Source organism: Rhododendron vialii, chromosome 1a (genome assembly GCF_030253575.1).
Source record: "Rhododendron vialii isolate Sample 1 chromosome 1a, ASM3025357v1".
Taxonomy (NCBI): Eukaryota; Viridiplantae; Streptophyta; class Magnoliopsida; order Ericales; family Ericaceae; genus Rhododendron; species Rhododendron vialii.
In genome coordinates, this window is record NC_080557.1 from 31,926,399 (window position 1) to 31,943,520 (window position 17,122).

General features: G+C 45.9%; 1 protein-coding gene across 1 annotated transcript; it reads right to left on the reverse strand.

The window, feature by feature from the left end:
- Positions 1-397: 397 nt before the first annotated feature.
- Positions 398-16,380, reverse strand: LOC131330746 (uncharacterized). Its single transcript, XM_058364433.1, has 4 exons — positions 16,370-16,380; positions 14,634-14,883; positions 14,403-14,495; positions 398-1,270 (listed from the first exon to the last, which is right to left on the reverse strand). The coding sequence occupies exons 1-4, from the start codon at positions 16,378-16,380 to the stop codon at positions 842-844; spliced, it is 783 nt and encodes a 260-aa protein (XP_058220416.1). The 3' UTR covers positions 398-841.
- Between the last annotated feature and the right edge of the window lie 742 nt (positions 16,381-17,122).

Genomic DNA, 17,122 nt, shown 5'->3' on the forward strand with positions numbered 1-17,122 from the left:
TCTTCTTTTCACGTCGGGTAGAGGAGACTACTAGAGTCTGCTCTTAATATCCACACCGCAAATCCTAGGGTTCTTAGATGGAAACCCTAGAGAGAGAAGATATTTCGCAGGAGAGTATTTTTTGGAGGATAAGGAGAGATAGAACTCTAACTCTGTGTATTGTGTATACCTCCAAATATCTGCAGGACTATATTTATAGATAAAAGTCCTAGAGTTCAAAGTCTCCTAATAGATGTAGGTGATCTATTATCTTTGAACTCTCCTAACAGATAGAGATAAAGAGTCTGTCTCATCCTTCTAACCAACTTAATCACATAACCCATGTGGACGACCCATGTGGGTTGTGTCCGGTCCGAACCGACCCATTTTTCTAACACGTATGACTCAAATCCAATCCCTATTGCATCACAACCTATGTCCACTTACTGGGAACGCTTCTCTGACTTAAGGGATCAACTGTGGCATTAGATAAGCAATATTTTGCTGAACACTTTCGAAAACTCGGCTTCAAAATGAAAACAGTGTTGTGTGTTTCAGAACAAAAACATAAAACCAAAAGGATTACTTTAAGGTTTCTAAGTTAACTATGGTTCTCTAAAATAGTTTCATTAACCAAACAGTTGAAAGAAAAATACATTAAAATGAGTAGGCTGAAAAAAAAAAATTGGCCTGGGGGATGGAAGTGCAAACTTAGGTAAAAATAACTTTCACGAACACATTCCTTGATACTATATTTTTGCCTGAGTAATCAAGTCAAACTACTAAATTATTTGACTTCTATAATCTAAATATACTCTGTTTTTTATAGAGCTGCTCTTCTATCACTTAGAAGTTGTTCCAACTAAAGACATACCACTTGTTGGAGAGAGAGCGAGAGAGAGAGAGAGAGATACCAATATCCAATGTACCCTTGGTTTTTAAGGTACTCCAAAACACTAGCCAAAGCCCTCCCCTGTTGCTCTTTTGCCTCCACTAGCTCAGCTATCGTGGCATTTGCTGCTTCAGTTCCTTCTGCTTGCGCTTGAATTTTTTCACCTTGCTCTTTAATTAACTCAACTTGCTCGTCTACCTTTTTCTTGAGGTGTGTTACATATTCATTATTGTTCACAGATCCAACAATGGTACTCCGAACAGTAGAGGAAGGCCTCATTCCAAGTCCCTTCAAATAGCTTGATTTTGCCTTGAATACCTTGACAGAAAGCTCCTCTTGCATTATCGGGACTGCACCATCCTGTGAATTATGTTTAGCCTCTATTCTTACGATCTCATCCTGTCATTTTAAAGTAAATTGAGTAATTTAAGTTCTAACAGTTTAGTAGATGCAAGTTCTAATAATTACGCAAACACAAGTACACAACAAAGTACTTGATACACTGTAGACACCCCGATCTGGGCTTCCAGATTAGTTTACTTACGGTTTTTGATTCCCTAATGATGAAATGGATCAAGAACACCCTGGGAATGATAGCGTGTTTGAGCTTTGAGAGTTTGCAAAACCCTTGAACCTAACCTAGCCTAAGCCACTTCAAAAACCAAAAACCCTACTGATCCGCGCCAGGGCGCAACCATCGCGCGCCAGAGTGACTCCATCGCGCGCCAGAGCGCCGGGGCGCATCATCGCGCGCCTGACTCACTCCATCGCGCGACAGAGCGCCAGGGCGCACCATCGCACGACAGACTCACTCTGTCGCGCGACGGTCAAACTTACCACCAACCTTTCTGAAGGAGGACAGTTGGCCACCAATGCAACCTCAGCCAGGCCTCGTGGACTGGCTGAACTCCTCTGTTTGCACCAACCAGATTCACCTCCATCCTTCTCTATATATATTCTCCTTTGTTTCTCTTTCAATGGGTTCAAGAATTTCAAAAGAGTACACCTTGGGTCACCATCCTCCATTTTCACACTTCAACCATTCAAGAACAAAGCTTGTTCTTCCTCCTCAAATCATTCAACCACGCAAATAACCTCTCACTCAAAGCTCAATCTCTTTCGGACTCAATCTAGCCTTCAAACATCAAAGTTCAAACACCTTTCAAACTCAAAACCGAAGGTATAGCTTACCTTTGTTCTGTTTTCTGTTTTGATCCCTGAGGGGGGACTGGCAGGGCCAAGGCTGGTAATCAATACCAATCCTGGTCCTAAAGCTGGCAAGGTTTCAAAAACCGTCATGGTAGGAACCAGCGCGCGATGGTCCCACTCTCTCACGCGACACTCCGGTGCTGCACGCGATGGACCACGTGGGGATTGGTGTCCTACTGTTTTGTGCTTTATTTTGTGTATAGATCACTTTGTTGAGCATGTTAATAACCAGTTTACTGCATTCCTTTGTTAGAAATTGCTAGTCGTAGTTCAATTTGCATGTCTTCTGTTTTGGAGTACCCCTGGGATCATTCTAGACCTGTCCCAGAACCCAGAAATGTGTAAACCAAACACTGGTCCGCGCCAGGGCCCACCATCGCACGCCAGACTGGCTCCATCGCGCGACAGTGCGCCAGGGCGCACCATCGCGCGCCAGACTCACTCCGTCGCGCGACAGAGCGTCAAGGCGCATCTTCGCGCGCCAGACTGGCTCCGTCGCGCGATAGTATGCCACTGACCAGTGAGTGGCCTTGCACGGGTAGCTTAGTTTTAGGCCATTATTTTGTCTCCACACTGTTTATGGGGTGATTTATTAATTTGTAGGGCTTTACAACCTTTAAACTGTATATTATGTTGCTTATAAACTGCGTGGTTTGTCCTGGGTGTGCACTGGTCCTTCCAGAGCCCAGATGGTTTGAGAATAAGAGCTGTGGGTTTGAGCTCACCGGCGCGCGCGTCTTGGAGTTGTGCGCGCAGGAGTAAACAGCATGCAGTGACTCGTTCAGTGCATGCTGGTTTCTTCCTACGCGCGTCACTCCAAAACAGGGGCCTCCCAATTGTTTAAACTCCCACAGCAGTCTGTTCTCATCCTATACTAACTGCTCATCCATGCATGCTATCTATCACATCCTGCAAACATGTTACAGTTTTAATCCCCGATTAACTGTTCCCCCGCCCTAATTGGCTAAAAAATTGATTAATCAAACAGAATCGTAAACAAATATTTTTGCAAATGCCTAAGTAGAGACCGATCTCCGGATTGGGAGAGAGGGGTGCCATAAAACCCTTCCCCTCTTGTAACCTGGCTCCCGAACCCATATATGGTTATGACGGACTGGTTCCTTAACTTTTTCAAATCAAACAGCGCGACAAGTGCTTCGAAATACGGTTCCTTGGGTGTCGGACCTTCAAAACCTGAGTGGCGACTCTGTATTTTGCGAGCGCTTGCTTCCCCGCTTGCGCTCCCTCGATCCAGGCCCTTGCATTTTGGAATCCGAAAATTCCAAGGGCACGCTGCCCATAGTGGCGACTCTGCTGGGGACCGAATCAAATATTGGTCTATACTTAGATTTTAATACGCTTGAGAACAATCCCACAAAAGTCTGTCAAAATAGTGAGCTTCGCGCTGCTAAAGAAAGGATTGGTGATTTAACAGGACCTCGTGTCCGGCCATCCAATCTAGGGCTTTTCCGATTGTTCTCTCGTGTAGTTTCTTCTAAGTATTGATCAATAAAGTGAGCCAAATTTGAAAAGGCATTTGCGAATTTGCGATTCTGTTTCATTAATCAACTTTTTAGCATTCTCATTTGCATCGATGTGGGATAAGCCTCGTTGGATCGTTTTGGCAATCCGGCATGGTTTACCGGAGCCCGGGGACCCCGAATGACCAACAACCTTCGACGAGGATGAGTCATTCTACCGTTCGACTGTTGCTTTGCGGTTACGCGGGCAGCGGGAGGTATATCTTGGCCCTAGTCCGAGGAACCCGTTACAAGCCAAAACCGGCCTTTGCATATACAAAAGCATTAGAACTCTCCAAACTAGGACAGGTACCTACAAGGTAAGATTACTTGCATCTAACCCCCATATACTGTCTACGTGTTACTCATTTCCCTATCGCATGTACCGTACATACTCTATTTTGCATAGGAGCATGCTTAAGGTTGTCTTGTCTTTCAAGTTTGTCATGCGATGTCTAAGACGTTGTTGGACCCGATGAGGAATCGTTCATTCTGTCGAATGTTCGTTATCAATCGCAAAGTCCTTAGTTCAATGAGACTTTGGGAAATCAAAATTTACTACATCCTCCTTGGCTCATGCACAATTAAGGATTCAACCAACAATAAGGAACAACGAAGTAGTGATGCCGTGTCACTGGCGCCTTCCAGGTTGAAGTGCATTGTCACTATACACCGCGGTGTTCAAGGTTAAGGAGTCACGCCATCAAAGCCGAGTTGTTCAAAGTTCGAAGTTGAATCTTCAAAAGGGACTAGCCAAAGATTTAGTCTATTTTGACTTCTTTTAGGATCTGTCGATCTACTCAAGGACACATCGCTGAAAAGAATTCTGAGGATTCCGGCAACGTTTGAAACTCGTGAGGCAAACTCGTCTCTGGAACTGTACATACATACATTCTGTTTTGCGTAGGAGCATGTTTAGGGCGACTTCTAGGTTGTCTCTCTCTTTCGAGTCTGTCTTATGCTTATTAGGACGCTGCTAGACCCGATGAAGAGTCGTGCATCTCGATGGTGCACATTGTTAATTTTTCAAAGTCCTTAGATCAGCGAGACTTTGAGAAATCAAACCTTATTAAGTCCTTGGCTCATGCCCGATTAAGGATTCGACCGACAATAAGGAACCACAAAGTATTGATGTCGCGACATTGATATCATTCAGGTTACAAGTGCCTTGTCACTTACAACCACCCCGGCTAAAGCACAGCGTTGCTCACGCCACCCCGGTTAAGGTGTCACACCATCAATACCGAGTTGTTTCTAATTCAAAGTCGAATCTTCAAATGGGACTAGTCGAAGACTTAGTCTGTTTTGACATCTCTTAGGATCAGTTTGATCTATTCAAAGGATACACCCTCAAAAAGAATTTCGAGGATTCTGGCAGCCTCCGAAACATCATGAGACAGACTTGTCTCTAGTTCTAGAGTCTAGGGTTGACACCAACAACGACATGTACATTGCATTTTGTTGTAGGAACACCACTGACCTTTTGTCTTGCTTTGCTGTCCAAAGCTTAAGGCCATTGCATCGTCAGAGAGTATCGAAAAGAAGAGCCAAACCTACTTGGGAACGTCTTCAGAATTCGGTTCAAAGACTTGTTAGGCTAGATTCCCAGTCAGTCACAACGGAGGCTTCTCCAGGATCACTGTTGGCCGCCCTACAGTCGGGTTCACCATCGATTTTGCAAAAAGCCACGCTGCCGGCTTCCCCATCTTCAGCTTCTTCATCAAGCTCCATTGAAAAACCTGCGATGACAGATCAACCGCTCACTCTGGAAACCATGCTCATGAACCTCCAGAACAGTATCACTGCTATGCAACAGAGGGCTACTCAGACAGATGCTAACATCACTCGCCTAAATGACCTTATCAACACTCGTCTTCCACCAGTGGCCGAAGAGGAAGGCGAGGACGATGAGGATGTTCATGCGGAACCCATCTTTGTTGAGGATCCAAACCGTGAAGGCCGGCTTATCGTTCAGCCCACTTCTAGAGAGGCTCGTGTGCTTGCTCCAAATCCCGTTGTTGTTAGGCCTGTTCAAGACCCTGACATAGCTGCTCTTATGGCCAAGATGGTTAAGTTGGAAGAAGCTATTTCAAAATCTGAGAAGATCAGCGCAGGAGGAATTGACCTGGATCGTCTCTGCCTGTACCCTAATGCTAGGCTTCCTGACAAATTCAAGATGCCTGACTTGGTTAAGTTCGATGGGAGCGGTGATCCCAAGACTCATCTCTTTGGCTACCATGCTGCCATGAAGCTGTTGGGTGTGGAAAGTGAGGCCATGTCTCAGCTTTTCCCACAGACTCTCTCTGGGCCTGCCTTCCATTGGTTTCTGTCGCTCGACATCTCCAAAAGAAGAACTTGGGAAGAAATAGGGGCTGCCTTTGTCTCGCAGTACAGCTACAACTCTCAACTCAAGATGACTACTCGTGAGTTGGAATCTACAAAAATGGAAGCAAATGAGTCCTTTGCGGATTTTGTTAAGAGGTGGAGAGCCAAAGCCGCATTAATGACTGATCGCCCGAGCGAGAGGGATCAACTCCGCATCATCTCCCGCAATCTTCAGCCTGACTTCGCCAAGCACCTCGTGCTGGTTCAAGCATCTGCCAACGTTGAGACTTTCTTCGAGTCTGGCTTAGCCATTGAGGATGCACTGCAGAGTGGAATTCTGCCTAGGGGAGAGTCCTCCTCACAGAAAGCGAAGCCGCGGCCCCATTTTGGAATTAGTAGCACGTTGTTTGGTAACAACAACTACTCCAATACAGCTATAAGTGGGAGCGATGCCATGGCTTTCGACTCCAATCACGCTGCTGATGTCAACCAGGTTCAAAATGCCCAAAGCTATCGTTTCCGAACCCAGCCTCGGAATTTCTCTGTCTTCGAGGCATCTCTGTCCGCAGTGATGGAAAAACTCGTCAAGTCTGGGCATCTCAAACCCTTGACCCCAACTTCCCCGCCAAAAGTTCTACCTTCTGGTTACAAACCTCACCTCTTCTGTGCCTTCCACCAAATGCCTGGCTATCCCACTGATGCATGCTATCGTCTTCGACATGATATTCAAGATCTCATTGACAATGGCACGGTTCAAGTTCCACCAAAGCCTAACGTCATTTCCAACTCCTTGCCTCAACACCACTCTGACCCTCTGGTTGGTCAGATATCTATCACCTCCACTCAAATCAACCCGAGCTCCACCATATTCAACCCTAGCCACTATATCGTCCCAGAGAGCCAACCCAAACCAATATTATCCATCCCGTTCGAACCGGAGATTAACATGATGACTGTAGGTTGGGCAATTGAGGTCTTCACTGCCGACACCTGGATTGACAGTAATGAGGAGCTTACAAAGGAGTAGACTGACCAACTAAGGTCCATTTTTCATGGGAGCACCAAGTAGGTTTGGTCAAAGAAGCTGAGGAAGCCGAAGTGCTATTGCTTGGGCCTGACACCCGCTGGATCCTACCTCTTTTTGTGGAAGCTATGGGTAGCTTTTTAAATATTGCATTTTTAAACCGCGTCTAGTTTGTATTGGCATTACGACTGAATCTGACACGGAGTCTTTTGCATTTGTCTAGTCTAGCTCTGAGTCGGAGGTTGTGCCTTTTGGCCCTCCACGTTGTAGCTTTTGTTTCAGGTTTCGAGTCTGCTGTACTTGGCAAACCCCGAGGGTTTTTATGATATGCTTTATCTTGCTTCTAAGTACTTCGCTGGCTTTTATATAAATTGTGTCGACTTTGACGACGAAGGGATAGATTTCGATGGGATCATCCCCAAGGAAATGTGTTCCCTCGCCGAAAGGGAAGACGAAAGGCATGCTCAGCCTATAAATTGAAATAATAGTTTTCAAATAAACTTGAAAGATGAAGTAGACCTCCAAATGGTTCAAATTGGTTCAACAGAGTCCCCAGAGGAGCATTGCGCCCGGTCAGACAAGCATCGACGTCTTGGCGTTGTCTCATTAAGACATGCCTTGCATTGGTCCTGAGATAAAAAAGCATCAAATCCCCTGCTGCCGGGTGCCAATCCAAAAAGCAGAAGCTTAGAAGGCTCCGGGCCTTGCATCATGTTCAAAGGCAACAACAGTGGCGTTCCGCCAAGTACAAGTGAGAAAGTGCACAAAATGGCCCGGAGCAAGGCATGTCAACCGAGGCACTTTTGACTCTACGTCATCAAAGCCATATTATCTGGGGCTGCAGCCAAAGGTCTTTGGCCTCGACGGCAACAAATTCAATACCTTGGTCAACCTGGATCAATTCAAAAGCTACCTTTTCCCTGAGAGAAGCTCGTTGGGCTGAAAACCCCAAGGGTGGGCAGTTCCAAGCAAAAGTTAGAGCAAGCCTGCTAGACCAAGAACCTATGAAGGAGGTCTAGGCAAAAGTAAAGGCACCATTTGAAAGCTCGCTAGACCGAAAACCCGAATGGGCGGTTCTAGGCAAAAGTTAGAGCGTAAAAGGTGAGGTAAAACACACGAGCAAACCTTGGCCTGAACTACGTTTTGACCTGATTCCCTAACTTGGGATACGTAGGCAGTCTCTCTTTGAGACTCGGTCACAATCTATTAATTGGATCCATGGTTGACGTTTGGTACACATCAAAGGTCGAAGAGGATCGAAGATCAAGCTGCATGGGAGGCGTCTGAAAGGGGGAAAACCTTTTGTCTTTCAATTTTATTGCAAACTACGAATTCAATTTCAAAGCTGAGCATAAAGCCTTAAAAGATTTTAAGCATCAAAAATAGAATGAAATGCTGGCAAGGCCTAACGGCTCACAGTTTATTCTAAGTTCAGCGAAGTCTAGTGTGAGCAGTTGCAGTAGCTTTGCAGTCATGTGCGCTAGTTTGAGGTTCACGCACACTTGTTCATAGTTATGTGCGTTGGTCTCAAACCTGCGCGCGCTTCTTTGATTCGAGCAGCCAATCAATAGCAGTTAGCTACTGCCTTCGAGTCCTATTCAAGGGGCTTTTGCCAAGTTTGGTCATATCGTGTAGACCTAATGTGACTGCACGGGGGTGTCGGTTTCAGTCCGGGCCTATATGTGTCGTCATTTGCGTCTTATGTCCGTCTTTGTGGCATTTTTCTAGATTTCAATCCATTGTCATGTCGATATGCTTTTCTCAGTTCTATTTGTTCATCCAGGTCACCGTACATATGTTTGACCTTACAAGTGTCAGTTTCACCTGTCTAAAGGGATATTGTGAGTTTTGGCACGTTAATACCCAAAATTTCATTATTTTCCATATGTCTAAGGATCCTCATCGTATCCTGGGGTCTTTCTCCCTTTTTGTTCGAGCTAGGCACGTTTGTACATGTATGTGTGTCTGTGTGTTGACTTAATTCACTTGTCAATGCAAATTAGATATTAGCGCATGGTTTATATGTCAATAAACTAAAAAATGCAATTTTTACATTGCTACCCTAGCTTCTGTAATCTACAAGCAGAAGAATCTTATGGACAGCAAGGGCACGTCAGCCTAAGGCCAAGCGAAGCATATCTATGGAACTTGTCCGCCCAAGCATCAAAGAAGGGGGATGCAAGCTCATTGCCGCTACTAAATGTCAACTGGGCACGCTGGCTCACTCAATGTCTCTCTATCTGGATTCGCATCTCAGAAGCAAAAGACAATAAAGTACTGGGGCTCAGTGGTAGTCTTTAGGCATCGTTGTCCTCCTAGGAGCCACCCATAGCTTGCATCTACATTTTCAATTTGTGCATTTTGTTTGTATACATCGTTGCATATTGTATATATCAATTGTTGAAAACAGGAAGGTGGCCAGAATGGTTACCATCAAGTCTTTGTTTCCCAAAGGATGCGATGCAATCTCCTGCGGTTTTGTTATCATTGATCAGCGGATGCGAAGAAATCTCCCTGAATCTACGATTTGTTTGCCAAAGGATGCGATGCAATCTCAGGCGGTTTTGTTATCATTGATTAGCGGATGCGAAGAAATCTCCCTGAATCTACGATTTGTTTGCCAAAGGATGCGATGCAATCTCCTGCGGTTTTGTTATCATTGGTCAGCGGATGCGAAGAAATCTCCCTGAATCTACCATTTGTTTGCCAAAGGATGCGATGTAATCTCCTGCAGTTTTGTTATCATTGATCAGCGGATGCGAAGAAATCTCCCTGAATCTACGATTTGTTTGCCAAAGGATGCGATGCAATCTCCTGCGGTTTTGTTATCATTGGTCAGCGGATGCGAAGAAATCTCCCTGAATCTACGATTTGTTTGCCAAAGGATGCGATGCAATCTCCTGCGGTTTTGTTATCATTGATCAGCGGATGCGAAGAAATCTCCCTGAATCTACGATTTGTTTGCCAAAGGATTTGATGCAATCTCCTGCGGTTTTGTTATCATTGGTCAGCGGATGCGACGAAATCTCCCTGAATCTACGATTTGTTTGCCAAAGGATGCGATGCAATCTCCTGCGGTTTTGTTATCATTGGTCAGCGGATGCGAAGAAATCTCCCTGAATCTACGATTTGTTTGCCAAAGGATGCGATGCAATCTCTAGCGGTTTTGTTATCAATGGTTAGCGGAGGCAATGGAAATCACCCTAACTCACGATTTGTTTGCCGACGGATGCGATTGAAAATCTCTTGCGGCATTGTTCTCATAGCAGGATGCGATGAAATCTTTTGCAGAACAAATCAACGACAGCTGGTCCTATCCAAATCTCAACGGCTTAATCATTCTGCACACTGATCTGCCCTTTCAAATCAACAACAGCCGGTCCTGTCCATTTCTCAACGGCTTGATCATTCTGCACACTGATCTGCCCTTTCAAATCAACGACAGCCGGTCCTGTCCATTTCTCAAACGGCTTGATCATTCTGCACACTGATCCGCTTGATCCAAATCAACGACAGCCCGTCCTGTCCAAATCTCAACGGCTCGATCATTCTGCACACTGATCCGCTTGATCCAAATCAACGACAGCCAGTCCTGTCCAAATCTCAACGGCTCAATCATTTTGCACACTGATCTGCCCGTCTCAAATCAACGACAGCCGGTCCTGTCCATTTCTCAACGGCTCGATCATTCTGCACATTGATCCGCCTGATCCAAATCAACGATAGCCGGTCCTGTCCAAAACCCAACGGCTCGATCATTCTGCACACTGATCCGCCCGATCCAAATCAACGATAGCCGGTCCTGTCCATTTCTCAACGGCTCGATCAGTCTGCACATTGATCCGCCTGTCTCAAATCAACGACAGCCGGTCCTGTCCAAAACTCAACGACTTGATCATTCTGCACAGTGATCTTCCCAGCCATATCATCGATGACGGTCAGCCATATCAGTCATTCAACGATGGTCAGCCATATCATCAATGACGGTTAGCCATATCAGTCATTCAACGATGGTCAGCCATATCATCAATGACGGTCGGCCATATCAGTCATTCAACGATGGTCAGCCATATCATCCATGACGGTCAGCCATATCAGTCATTCAACGATGGTCAGCCATATCATCCATGACGGTCAGCCATATCGTCTATCTCCACCAAATAAACGGTTTGATCATTCTGCACATTGATCAGCCCGTCTCCTGTCATGTCTGCAACGGTTCGATCATTTATACTGATGATCCTCCCATCCAGACTTCAACGGTTCGATCATTTATACTGATGATCCTTCCATCCTGTCTGCAACAGTTCGATCATTTATACTGATGATCGTCCCATCCAGACTTCAACGGTTCGATCATTTATACTGATGATCCTTCCTGTCAAATCCCCCAATGGTTTGATCATTCGGCACATTGATCTCTCCGTCCGCATTCACGACAGCTAGTCCTGTCAAATCCCCCAACGGCTTGATCTTTCGGCACACTGATCAGCCTGTCTCTTGTCACAGTTCCCCAACGGTTTGATCATTCGGCACATTGATCTCTCCGTTCGCATTCACGATAGCTAGTCCTGTCAAATCCCCCAACGGCTTGATCTTTCGGTACACTGATCAGCCCGTCTCCTGTCAAAGTTCCTCAACGATCTGATCATTCAGCACATTGATGTCTTCATCCGCCTTCACAACAGCCGGTCCTGTCAAATCCATAAACAACGACCAGAACATCATTCGATGGTCCGTTCATCTGCAACTGATTGTTCCCCAAGAGAGTCTGCCTTGGCCTGTCCCGAACGACAATCACCCTCAGTCTAGCCGTAAGTGCATCTTCCAGCAGGCTTATTGCTCTGTCTCGGATGGTCTTTGATAAGGAGATTGGCTCTGATTCCCTACAGATGGAATTCAACCTGCCTGACACGACCTACCCGTGTTTGTTGGAATACTTTGTGCCGAGGATAGCTTGATCCCCAGCAACGACGGCCTGTCCCGTCCAAATCTGCAACGACAGCCTGTCTTGTCCAAATTCGATCAACAAGCGGCGATTCGCTCATCCATTTCTACTTCCATCCCCGGCAATGGACAACCAGTCCATTCCACCGATCAGGTTCTGTAAGTATGCTTGTCTACTTTGCTAGCATGCTTTGCTCTGGATTGCCTTAAGGGGTGTCTAGAATTCTTTGACGTTACTTGTACCAAGTCGATGGTGCTTTAAGTGCCGTCAAAGAGGGGCTACTGTAGACACCCAAATCTGGGCTTCCAGATTAGTTTACTTACGGTTTTTGATTCCCTAATGATGAAATGGTTCAAGAACACCCTGGGAATGATAGCGTGTTTGAGCTTTGAGAGTTTGCAAAACCCTTGAACCTAACCTAGCCTAAGCCACTTCAAAAACCAAAAACCCTACTGATCCGCGCCAGGGCTCAACCATCGCGCGCCAGGGCGCACCATCACGCGCCAGAGTGACTCCATCGCGCGACAGAGCGCCGGGGCGCATCATCGCGCGCCTGACTCACTCCATCGCGCGACAGAGCGCCAGGGCGCACCATCGCGTGACAGACTCACTCTGTCGCGCGACGGTCCAACTTACCACCAACCTTTCTGAAGGAGGACAGTTGGCCACCAATGCAACCTCAGCCAGGCCTCGTGGACTGGCTGAACTCCCCTGTTTGCACCAACCAGATTTACCTCCATCCTTCTCTATATATATTCCCCTTTGTTCTTTCAATGGGTTCAAAAATTTCAAAAGAGTACACCTTGGGTCACCATCCTCCATTTTCACACTTCAACCATTCAAGAACAAAGCTTGTTCTTCCTCCTCAAATCATTCAACCACGCAAATAACCTCTCACTCAAAGCTCAATCTCTTTCGGACTCAATCTAGCCTTCAAACATCAAAGTTCAAACACCTTTCAAACTCAAAACCGAAGGTATAGCTTACCTTTGTTCTGTTTTTTGTTCTGATCCCTGAGGGGGGCTGGCAGGGCCAAGGCTGGTAATCAATACCAATCCTGGTCCTAAAGCTGGTAAGGTTTCAAAAATCGTCAAGGTAGGAATCAGCGCGCGATGGTCCCACTCTCTCGCGCGACACTCCGGTGCTGCACGCGATGGACCACGTGGGGATTGGTGTCCTACTGTTTTGTGCTTTATTTTGTGTATAGATCACTCTGTTGAGCATGTTAATAACCAGTTTACTGCTTTCCTTTGTTAGAAATTGCTAGTCGTAGTTCAGTTTGCATGTCTTCTATTTTGGAGTACCCCTGGGATCATTCTGGACCTGTCCCAGAGCCCAAAAATGTGTAAACCAAACACTGGTCCGCGCCAGGGCCCACCATCGCGCGCCAAACTGACTCCATCGTGCGATAGTGTGCCAGGGCGCACCATCGTGCGCCAGCCTCACTCCGTCGCGCGACAGAGCGTCAGGGCGCATCTTCGCGCGCCAGACTGGCTCCGTTGCGCGATAGTATGCCTCTGACCAGTGAGTGGCCTTGCACGGGTAGCTTAGTTTTAGGCCATTATTTTCTCTCCACACTGTTTATGGGGTGTTTTATTAATTTGTAGGGCTTTACAACCTTTAAACTGTATATTATGTTGCCTATAAACTGCGTGGTTTGTCCTGGGTGTGCACTGGTCCTTCCAGAGCCCAGATGGTTTGAGAATAAGAGCTGTGGGTTTGAGCTCACCGGCGCGCGCGTGTCTTGGAGTTGTGCGCGCAGGAGTAAACAGCATGCAGTGGCTCGTTCAGTGCATGCTGGTTTCTTCCTACGCGCGTCACTCCAAAACAGGGGCCTCCCAATTTGTTTAAACTCCCACAACAGTCTGTTCTCATCCTATACTAACTGCTCATCCATGCATGCTATCTATCACATCCTGCAAACATGTTACAGTTTTAATCCCCGATTAACTGTTCCCCCGCCCTAATTGGCTAAAAAATTGATTAATCAAACAGAATCGCAAACAAATATTTTTGCAAATGCCTAAGTAGAGACCGATCTCCGGATTGGGCGAGAGGGGTGCCATAAAACCCTTCCCCTCTTGTAACCTGGCTCCCGAACCCAGATATGGTTATGATGGACTGGTTCCTTAACTTTTTCAAATCAAACAGTGCGACAAGTGCTTCGAAATACGGTTCCTTGGGTGTCGGACCTCAAAACCCGAGTGGCGACTCTGTATTTTGCGAGCGCTTGCTTCCCCGCTTGCGCTCCCTCGATCCGGGCCCTTGCATTTTGGAATCCGGAAATTCCAAGGGCACGCTGCCCATATACACGTATATGGATAACTTCGCATTCTAGAGAGATCCACTCATTTGTGTCTGCATTAAAGTGGGTGGATTTGTATATTTTTCTAATGCAGGCATAACACCTTCAGTTCCTTCCATCTAATATGTTTTATTTGCAACAAATAAGTTAATAAGCCTATTTATAATGTAATAAAACTGAAAATATAATTCAAAACGCACCATTTCGACAACCCTAATTGGCAATGACTTTGATCCACATCTGTGTTTGCTTTTCTTATCGGACCTATTATTGGTGTTTGCTTTTGATTGTTTCTGCAAGGAGCACAAACCAATAAAGAAACAAGAAACTATGAGGTAGGTTCAGGTTTAGAATGTGGTTTTAAGAACATCAAAGATTAGGATGCTACAAGAAGAACCCATGGCTATTTTTATGTGTGCGCAAGAGATTACCTGCCACTTTTCATCATTCCACTTCTTATCTATTAAGCTTGTCCACTGTTCGAGCTTCACACCACCTGGTGGGTTGCTTCTTGCATACTCAGCCCCCTTTGCCTTTACAAGCTTATTGTATTTTTTCTTCAACTTATAGGTGTAGTTGCTTATTCTTCGTCCACATTGTGTTGCCACTGCCTTATCAACATCGATAGGATCTCCTTGCAAATCAAACTTATCCTGCAATAGTTGATATTTTAGATAATGACTTCATTGTCATTTAAGAAACAATAAATAAGTAGATCTTCCAACTATCGTCACTTGCTGAAGTATAGGCCCTTTAACACTGTCATCCAAGGCCTTCCACCTACGGATGCCAAGGTGTAGACACCCCAATCTGATTTCCCGATCGTTTTACTTTGTTCTTCGGTTTCTTGTTTCCCCGATGATGAATCAGGTCGAAAACAGTCTCGAGAACTTGGAATGGCTTGAGTTTGGTGTACGCGGAACCCATCCTTAGCCCTAAAACCCTTGAATCAAAACCTGGACCTTGGGTTTGACAGTCGCGCGACACACTGGGACACTCGCGCGATGCTTTGTTTGCCAAGTGGTGGTCAAAGTCAAAGCTTTGACTATTGACCCTCGCGGGGTTAGCTTGACCCTCGCGCGATGGTCTCACTGTCTCGCGCGATGGTCAACACCTATCGTTTTCACCTGGATTGCATGGTGGTCAGGGGGCTACAGGCCTATGTGACCTCGTTTTCGTCGACTGAACAGCGTATGGATGTACTCGTACGGTATTGGACCGTTTTGGAGTGGTTTGGTACTGTATGGATGTACTCGTACGGTATTGCACCGTTTTGGTGTGGTTTGGTACCGTATGGACGTACTCGTACGGTATTGTACCTTTTGGTGTGGTTTGGTACCGTAACGAAGTACTCGTAGGGTATTGTACCGTTTTGGTGTGGTTTGGTACCGTATGGATGTACTCGTACGGTATTGCACCGTTTTGGTGTGGTTTGGTACCGTATGGATGTACTCGTACAGTATTGCACCATTTTGGTGTGGTTTGGTATCATATGGATGTACTCGTACGATATTGTGCCGTTTTGGTGTGGTTTGGTACCGTATGGATGTACTCGTACGGTATTGCACCATTTTGGTGTGGTTTGGTACCGTATGGATGTACTCGTACGGTATTGTACCCTTTTGTGGTGGTTTGGTACCGTAACGAAGTACTCGTACGGAATTGTACCCTTTTGGCATGGTTTGGTATCGTAACGAAGTACTAGTACTGTATTGTACCGTTTTGGAGTGGTTTGGTACCGTATGGATGTACTCGTACGGTATTGCACCGTTTTGGTGTGGTTTGGTACCGTATGGACGTACTCGTACGGTATTGTACCTTTTGGTGTGGTTTGGTACCGTAACAAAGTACTCGTAGGGTATTGTACCGTTTTGGTGTGGTTTGGTACCGTATGGCTGTACTCGTATGGTATTGCACCATTTTGGTGTGGTTTGGTACCGAATGGATGTACTCGTACAGTATTGCACCGTTTTGGTGTGGTTTGGTATCATATGGATGTACTCGTACGATATCGTGCCGTTTTGGTGTGGTTTGGTACCGTATGGATGTACTCGTACGGTATTGCACCGTTTTGGTGTGGTTTGGTACCGTATGGATGTACTCGTACGGTATTGTACCCTTTTGTGGTGGTTTGGTACCGTAACGAAGTACTCGTACGGAATTGTACCCTTTTGCCATGGTTCGGTATCGTAATGAAGTAGTAGTACTGTATTGTACCGTTTTGGTGTGGTTTGGTACCGTATGAATGTACTCGTACGGTATTTCACCATTTTGTTGTGGTTTGGTACCGTATGGATGTACTCGTACGGTATTCTACCTTTTGGTGTGGTTTGGTACCGTAACGAACTACTCGTACAGTATTGTACCATTTTGGTGTGGTTTGGTACCGTATGGATGTACTCATATGGTATTGCACCGTTTTGGTGTGGTTTGGTACCGTATGGATGTACTCGTACGGTATTGCAATGTTTTGGTGTGGTTTGGTACCGTGTGGATGTACTCGTACGGTATTGCACCGTTTTGGTGTGGTTTGGTACCGTATGGATGTACTCGTACGGTATTGTACCTTTTGGAGTGGTTTGGTACCGTATGAATGTACTCGTACGGTATTGCACCGTTTTGTTGTGGTTTGGTACCGTATGGATGTACACGTACGGTATTGTACCTTTTGGTGTGGTTTGGTACCGTAACGAACTCCTCTTACGGTATTGTACCGTTTTGGTGTGGTTTGGTACCGTATGGATGTACTCATACGGTATTGCACCGTTTTGGTGTGGTTTGGTACCGTATGGATGTACTCGTACGGTATTGTACCCTTTTGGTGTGGTTTGGTACCGTAACGAAGTACTAGTACGGTATTGTACCAATTTGGTGTTGTTTGGTACCGTATGGATGTACTTGTACGGTATTGCACCGTTTT

Coding starts and splice junctions, on each gene's coding strand:
- LOC131330746 (XM_058364433.1), bottom strand. Junction 14,496..14,633: donor GGAATGATGAAAAGTGGCAG/GTAATCTCTTGC, acceptor TGCTCCTTGCAG/AAACAATCAAAAGCAAACAC. Junction 1,271..14,402: donor CAATTAGGGTTGTCGAAATG/GTGCGTTTTGAA, acceptor TTAAAATGACAG/GATGAGATCGTAAGAATAGA.